The 8,849-nt window shown below is 36.3% G+C and overlaps 1 protein-coding gene across 2 annotated transcripts; it reads right to left on the bottom strand.

The window, feature by feature from the left end:
• LOC109229470 (protease Do-like 5, chloroplastic) lies at positions 2,366–7,856 on the bottom strand. 2 transcript variants are annotated; one of them, XM_019394934.1, is made up of 9 exons: positions 7,600–7,856; positions 5,593–5,736; positions 5,166–5,228; positions 4,969–5,058; positions 4,166–4,288; positions 3,651–3,738; positions 3,277–3,351; positions 2,979–3,011; positions 2,673–2,763 (listed from the first exon to the last, which is right to left on the bottom strand). In XM_019394934.1, the coding sequence occupies exons 1-8, from the start codon at positions 7,828–7,830 to the stop codon at positions 2,989–2,991; spliced, it is 837 nt and encodes a 278-aa protein (XP_019250479.1). In that variant the 5' UTR covers positions 7,831–7,856; the 3' UTR covers positions 2,673–2,763; positions 2,979–2,988. The 2 variants fall into 2 exon arrangements, with proteins under 2 accessions (XP_019250471.1, XP_019250479.1); XM_019394926.1 differs by lacking the exon at positions 2,979–3,011 and having other exon boundaries at positions 2,366–2,763.

Consider the following 8,849-nt stretch of genomic DNA (forward strand, 5'->3'; position numbering starts at 1 on the left):
TCACACTAAACTTGACTTTTCCTTTTGCCTACAATTACCTGCTGGTTTAAATTGGCTCCCTATGTTGTTAGTCACTTTGTTGCTGTAGGGTGTAGTGCTATCTAAACTCTCAGTAACTTGCACTGCCTGAGTGAAATTGGCTATATGCCTTTGAATCTCCTGATCAACAAGCATTGAGTATGCTTTATTGATGCTGGGAATATGATTCATCATCATGATCTGACTTCTAGCTTGTGAGTATGACTCATTCAGGCCCATAAGGAATCGTAGAAGTCTGTGATATTCAAAGTGCTGTGGATACTTCTTAGACTCTGGGAAAGGGTAGCCAGGACATGGCATAAGTGCATCAAATTCATCCCACAAATCCTTCAGCTTAGTGAAGTAGTCAGTCACGGTCATGGTGCTCTGTGTGAGGATGTGAATTTCTCTATGTAAGTATAATACTCTGGATCCATTAACCTTGTCAAATCTCTCCTTCAAGTCTTCCCACACTTTGTGTGCATCAGATGCATACAACACACCACATCATTCACCTTCTCCTAGAGATCATGAAGAGCAGGTTCAATCCTAGACTTAGGAAAGCGGCCATCGACAAAACCTAATTTGCTTTTTTCTATTATACCAACTCTCATAGCACGACTCCACAATGCATAATATCTGGTCCATTCAATTGGAGAGAAATCAAAGAGCTACCTGGAGTGCCAGTTGGTTGAAGGTACATTGGATGGTTGTGGTCAATGACAGAAAAGCTTGTGGTTCCAGCAGTGAAGGTACTCGTACAAGTAGCACGAGTGTGTTAAGCTTCAGATGGTGAAGAATTATCCCCAATTGCCATTGCAACAACAGAGTAACATCAATTTTTTTTAAAATTCGCTCAAGCCTCAAACCCTAGATTCGATTTGGATCACTTTCAGACACTTCAATACTGTGAGAGAGAAGTGTAGTGACTAATCGAATGCTAGTGTGCTGACGAGCGATCTAGATCGAGAGCATAGGCTCTGATACCATGTTAACAGCCATGGCAATGGCGGTTACAGCTCGGTTGCAGTTGAGCAGTTAAGGTCCTGAAGGAGAGAGGAGAAAAGAGAATGAAGCCACCGATTCTGTGAAACTGAGAAAATGAAATCTTACATTCACTTCAATGAGAATACAGAGATTATATACACAACTACAGTACTAACAACCTTCTTAACTAACATTTAACAACCTAACTAACTTCTTAACAACTAACTCTACTTCTTTAACTTAACTCTAGTAGAGTCAGCTTGCTTAACCATAGTCAACATATTCAGGTGCAATGGTGTAGCTCATCTGCTGCAAAATAAGCCGCTGAAATCAAAGACACACAAGTTGATGAGATGGGAAATTACAACTTCAAGACTTCTATTCAGCAATCGGACTGGGATTCCTTAGGTTAAGTATTACCTTTCCATTCTTGAACTTTACACTATCTATAAATGATTGTACCCTGTAACAATTAGAAACGCGAATGTTGACTCTAGTGGATTTATGTTTCCATTTTTTGTTAACGCTGAGGTCAAAATTTCCTATTATTGATTCATTTCTCTATGATTGTGAACTTACTGGGAGCAAACTCCTCCTTTCAGGCAGCCAAAAACATGCAGTGAAGTGTAGATCTAGTAGATATCTAAACTTAAATATCTTAAACTGCAGTTTGAATTTTCGCATAAGTATTTCCTATCTCTAGGTCTTGATTGAGGAAATTAATTCTGCCTTCTTCCTCATCTTCTCGAGTAATTGGATTATTTACTCCAGCCAATGGCGTGCAGGATATTTCATAAACGGCGTCACAATTTAAAAAAGCAAACTAATGAACAAATTACTATAATTATAAGTGGTGTCATTTTTCATTTTTCTTATATATATCTTGTAAAAAACTTTGACGAAGCGGTCTCCTGTGACATCGCATGCAACAAGGTGGATACGCCGCTGACTCCAGCTGATGTGAAACTTTCAACTAATTGAGGACCGCATTATATCTGAGCAAAAGCCTGTGTCACATTGTGCTGTGGGGGAGCTGGACTTTCTTCTTCTTTGGCTTTGTAGACATGCTTTTCAAGCAATTCTAATAATAAATATTGCATCTAACGTTCTTTTCCTTTGTAATGCATCTCAAATTTGTAATCGCCCGTCATGGTTATTTGCAATGGGGATTTGGTGAAGAGCTGTACTAGACAATTGCTTTTTCTTTTTTTTTTTTTTTTGTTCAGCTTTGCTTTTCTTGATTTTATCTTCTTTGCATTGAGTGAAATACAGCAAAGGAGGCGATTGGGTAGTATTAAAAAAGAGAGTTTGGATTCATGCCATTGAAGATTAAGGAAATGGTTTTGATGGAAGAGGCAAAAGAGAGCAAAGCTGGGTCATAGACCTCCTTTAGGCTTAGATTTCTTTTTAACAACTTTGCTAGTGGCATGAGCGTTTTTGGTCTGAAAATATAACGGACGTTAAATGTATACAATTTTTGAAAGTAGAGGGGCAAATCTGCCCCTTTTTCCAATAAAATAACATGTATTGACTAAGCACCACAAGAAGTTGCTTGCTGTTAAGAACATGGTTTTCTTCCAGCTCCAAACAAAAGCCTTTTCGGTCAAGTTCATCACAGATCATGCACAAGTAACTTTCTAACTGCATATTTTCAATATCTGTCTTTGTATGCTGTTCCATAAACGATCAGGTAAGGTATTGTTCGTATAACTGTGTCAATTGGTATGGCAAAGTTAACCCCTGAGGACATACCCGAGCCTGCATCATCATTGAAATCTAAAAGCAATTAGACATTCACTCAGATTTCATCTTTTTCTGATACTACGTTTCTCCATATATTAAATACATTCATGAGGACCAGCGGTATTAAACTCCTGGAGGCAGCAAGAGAAGTAATACGTAGTTCATTTAGGACCATGTAACTGAAATGACTATAAGATGGTCAAATATCTTGTATAGGTTAACTGATTCACCTGTCCAACTCTACAGCTTCAAGTAAGGTTGAGCTATAATTTCGTTCAGATCACGCCGATTATGCAGTACATGACAAACGGTTCTTAGTAAAATCACAAAATGGTGTAACCTACAGGCTAATCAAGATTCAATAGCAAATATATTACTCATTCTAGAAATGTGTGTTAAGTAGGCTGGCACACACCTCATCACAGATTACCAGTGAAAAAAGGAGGTGACCTACACATAACTTTAGTTAATGTTTTATTCCTCATTAACTAACATTTCTAGAAATAACAAAAGCAATGAATTTCATACCTCTGCGGGTGAAGGTCGCTGTGTTTACACCAATTACATGACCAGATGAATCAATCAATGGGCCACCTGAATTCCCTGCATAAGTAAATTGATGAATCATGAGTTTTAATCAAAGAGAAGTATTCTACTTTGACACTTTCTGCAGTTGGACATTGAACCTCATCCACAAAATCAACCCAGCACTCAACCCCGTCTCATGCCCATGCAAACCAGATTAATAGCCGTTTAACTGGCTCTGCTTTTTTTGCTCTCTAAACAATCTCTTACATCCTAATCAAACAGTACATCGCACAGAGGTGACTGTAGTGCTATCACCAAACTTTACTCTCAAACAGTAAATATCTCATATAGGAAAACTGAAGAATAATGATTACCAGCATTAATAGCAGCATCTGTTTGAATAGCTCCTTTAATAGCAGCTCCATTTGGTGCAGGTATTTCCCTGCCTAATCCACTAACTACCTGTAATATTTGAAGTAATCAGATAAACAACAATAACTTACTAATTATCAGCTTTCCCCATGAATCAGTTTCTTTTCTTCCCTTTCCCTTTTGCATGGAGAAAACACGAGCAAATCAGTTTAATAGCTTCATCAGTTTCAAAATTTGGTTCTGTCTTGACTAGAGGTGAGTAAATTCTCGGGAGTTGATAGTTTTAAGATATCGAGAGTATGAGTTGAATAAATACATCAAAAGGAGAGAGCTGCCCTTTTATAAAAATGTGAACATTTAACATCCTAAGAGGAAATCAAGATTACAAGTTCCATATTAAGTAGGTTTAGCAGAAATGCATGAAATATAAATGCTAAAAAGGCTTTTCCGTGGGGATGAAACCATAAAAATTAGTCTCCGCATGGAAATATTCTGAACTGCTGTAGATAAGTATTACCCCAGTTGTCAGAGTGTTTTCAAATCCATAGGGATTTCCAATGGCAAAGCAACTTTGACCTACACGTAAGCCACGGGAGGTACCAACAGAGATTGGTTTTACTTCATCACCTTCAACATCAACCTGCAGTTAAATAAGAGAAAAACTAATTACACCGAGGGGACTTTTCAACCAATCAGCTTGTATAGATATCGAAAGTTGTTTGACAACTTTATTTTGCACGTATTTTTTTCATGCTTAGTATGCATTCTCCTTCTAACATTTCATTTTCACTAGATCTAATCTAAGAGATGTGTTCTCACTTGTCCCTATAAAATTGCTTTTTTGCTAAAAGAGAGAAGCAATAACAGATAAAAGTTGAGAAGTTAGAGAGGGAGGGGTGTTGGAACTGTAAGAGCTTGTATACAAATAATGTCATAAAAAATAGAATGGAAGGAGCTAGATAATGTCATATATGTCATATTTTTGTCCAGTTAACCAATCTATCAAAAACATTTAGATGGAGAAATTTGGATAAATAAATTGTTAGCATATAGCTGACCAGTAATGAGAATAAAAGTGCAGCCCGGTGCACGAAGCATCCCGCGTTATCACGCAAGGTCCGGAAAAGAGCTGCACCCCAAGGGGCGGTGATGTAGGCAGCCAATCCTGATGCAAGCATCAATGGCTGATTTCACGGCTCGAACCCATGACCTATAGGTCACACGGAGATAACTTGACCATTGCTCCAAGGCTCCATAGAGAATAAAGTAGTAAAACAATGGCAATTGGCAACCATATCAAGTAATAGATTGATTCAACACCTTGAGAACAGCCAGATCATATGCTGGATCAACACCTACAATCTTCGCTACCTTAGCTATGCTCCCTCCTTTAGCATTTACTAAGGAAACCTGAAAAGGAAAACTTTTCAAAATTAGAATGACCTGAAATGGAGCAGTCCTGTTCAATATCCGGATAAAAAAGAACCAACGGAATAAAACACCAGGAATGCAGAAACCTTACAACGCTGCAGCCCACTTTGATCAGTAGCTAATTTAGCAATGACATGGTAATTGGTAACCTGCGATAATCACAAAATAATCATGCCCCATTCTCAGAGAACTATCTGATTTCAGAATTATAGGTACATTATATGTGGTCAATACTGAGACAAATTTATGGCAAACTCCGAAGCAAGATTAGAAGCACGAACAAAAATTTTAGATGAGAGGAACTGAATTTCAAGTGTGTGAAATTTTTTGGTGGCCATAAGAAAGTAAAAACCATTGGAATCTTAAATACAAGTCTGACATCAAGCATTTGTCTTTCTTGAGACGAGGCATTTAAATATCTTGAGATAATCAGCAGGAGAATTAATCCAATTAACATGGAAAGTTCTAGATATTCGTTGCATATTTGTAATCCTTAAAGTTGAAACATCGTACAATGTGACCAAACTTATCCCAAATGAAGCCCGAACCTGTCCCTTCCACTTTTGCATTCTCGTCGTTTGCTAGCACCGTAGTAGAGCCATTGGAGCCTTTAGCCAACTCAAGGCCCTTAATGAAAACAACAGAAGGGGAAGTTTCCTGCATTTACATAATTAGTTCTGTTACTACATTTAGAATCGATAAACTCATCAATCACTAAACATGTAAGACAAAGATGACATGTTGATGCTCTCGTCTTATTGTTGTTGCACAGATTTTGGACGCAATTTATTCATGATTTATTCTTCAAGCTATCTGTTCACTTGGATGTCCAATACCATAAAATTGTCTTGAAATGCAGCAAATGTTAACAAGGTTATTGCTTTTCTACTTTGTAGTATAGTTAGCAAAGATGAGAAACCTTAGATCAGTTAAGCAATTTGAAGACACTATTAAAAATTGGAGGATAACATGAGAAAAGCATTTTACGTTACCCGATTGCAGGAACTCAATATGTGTTTCATTTACTCTTACATGAATCATTCAGTGATTTAAGATGGGAGCAAGGTCTTCCAAATGACACGCAAATTGTCTCATCTGAACAAAGTTAATTCCTTTCTACACCCTCTATTCAATGACATATGACACATTTCTTTTAAATACAAACAAGCTTTTGACAAGTTTAACAACGGCTGCAATGTAAGTATACAAGTCACAAGACTCACAACTGTCGAGAGTTCAATTCTACTAAGACTCAAGTCCAACATTATATTATACTTATGAATATACGCGACTCACAAAGTTCAGCCAGTATATAATGAGTTCTTACTTCAAGACATCCAATTTACAATCTTCACTTTCCATACCCTAACAAATGGTTAACTTTACCTCTAATATTCTTGAAAGTTGTATAAAAATAGTTCTAGTAAAAAAAAGTTTGGGTAGTTTGAAAATAAAAGAGTGCTATATAAATTGGGACAATGGGAACAATATTTACTCGATATAGGGATATAAAAGTATTCTTCACTCTTCACATTACATAACTGAATTCTTGAAAGTTGTATAAAAATAGATCTTGTTCAAACTTACAAATGTTCTTTTAGTTATATGATCCATATCACATGAGATCTTTATGTAAGACATACGAAATTGGTAATGTATGATTGAGGAATGAGTTGTTTGTATCCTTATATGATCTTGAGTAATCCTTATGTTTTTTATTTGTTTAATATCTGAGTTAGCCTCAAAGTCCTTCTTTGATCATCGTATCAGTGTCAAATCTCTATTATTATTTGTCTCAATGTTGGGCACCCACGTTATGTTATCCACACTCCTCTGAACTAGCTTTTGAAGTTGAGCTAAACTCAATGTTCAATTTTTAACAATACTGCATAAAACACAAGAAATTTTGTACCATTTCCTCCATGGAATTCTCTTCCCCATAAAACACAAAAAGCACCAAATTGGCAACACAATTCATCATTGAATTTATCTGCATTTCCGTCATACTTAAGTCTATTACTACTACTCACTCCGTCTCAATTTATATGACGGTATTTGATTCGGCATGGAGTTTAAGAAAAGAACAAAAACTTTTGAAACTTGTGATCTAAAACAAATCATAAATATTTATATTTGTGTGGTTAAATCATCGCATTAAAGGTAGAATAGGATGTTTAAAGTTAAATTGTTTCTAAATAAGGAATTATGATATTGTTTTGGGATAAATTAGAAAGAAAAGTATGACACGAAGGAAAGCATTGGCATAACCGGTACAATTGCTGTCAGGTGACCGGGAGGTCATGGGTTCGAGTTGTAGAAACAGGTTCTTACAGAAATGCTGAGTACAATAAATTTCTGTGGTCCGCCCCTTTCCCGGACCCGGCACATAGCAAGAACTTAGTGCAATTGGCTGCACTTTTAAAGTATGACACTTAAATTGGGACAGAAGGAGCAATATACAAACAAAATTGAGAAAAAAAAATAATTATTAGGATTTTGTATTTCTTGTGGGACATTTACCTCAAAGAGCTGAACAATTCTATCTTCATCTCGCTGAAATTCGTCGACTTGGAAAGCAGTAGCAGAGTGATGAGATGTATATATGAAAGAAGAAACCAGAGAAGAAGTAAACATCAAAGCTTTACGCCTCGTCAAATATTGGGTTTCTGAAGAACTCGGGGGAATTTGGGTTTTACATATGGGAACTAAAGGGAGGATATACTGTGGAGAAACAACTCCCAAAACCACCATTGCTGCTTCAACCAATAATAACTTTCAGACAGTTTTTGAGTTTAAAAGATAATGTTTGCCTACGTGGCAAAATGTAATTAGCCATGAGAATTTTGACCTTTTAATTGAAAAACAAATAATTTTGTCACAGAAAATATATGAATACGAGTTATTTCCTCATCAAATAGACTCCTAGCCCTTTGACCCTCTAAAAATGCGTACGAAGAAGAAGACGACGACGAGAACAATAACAACAATTCAGTAATAATTCTACTAGTTGGATCTGGGAAGTTAGAATGTACCTTTACCCCGGCTCAAAGACAAAAGGTATGTAACAACAACAGAAAATAGACAAATAATATCAGAATGATTAAGAAAAATATTTATCGACCATTAGGAACATAGTAGGATGATTGAGTTTCTTCGCCCTTAATCATATGTTTTGGACTTGAACCCTGAAAATTAAGTACTTTATATTTACTTTCATTTTCGAAATACCGCTTTGCCATTTAGAAGCTTAGCAACGTTTTTTTCATTTTTATTCTTTGCATTAATCCTTCAAGCACAAAATTCGTCTAATGTGATTAGAAGAAACTTATCTTCTTGGTATTATGCCGTGAACATTACCCTTTGCTACTGTGATGAAAAAACATTCACCATTTAGGGGAGGTTTAATTTGTCATTGGTTTTCTAAAACTTAAATGGTGACATGAGTTGCACACTTGCACCCCATTTTAAATGGGAAAGGGCGAAAAGTAACACATTGACATTTTTAAGGGATTTTTTGGAGTTGCCACCTAACATATTTACTAAATGCATTGGAATATGACTACTTTTGGAAATATTTTCCACGCAAAAAAGGGCCTACTAGCATGACTAGTAGGACTTCAAAATATAAACATTTCAAATAAGTCTACTTACCACCAACGCCTAAAAAATAACCTTCGTGACCAATATAATTTAGTGCTAAAACAAGAAGAAGATTTTTGGAAGCTAAAATCTAGAGTTCAATGGCATAATGAGGGGGACGTAAATACAAA

The sequence above is a fragment of the Nicotiana attenuata genome, chromosome 1 (genome assembly GCF_001879085.1).
Source record: "Nicotiana attenuata strain UT chromosome 1, NIATTr2, whole genome shotgun sequence".
Classification (NCBI taxonomy): Eukaryota; Viridiplantae; Streptophyta; class Magnoliopsida; order Solanales; family Solanaceae; genus Nicotiana; species Nicotiana attenuata.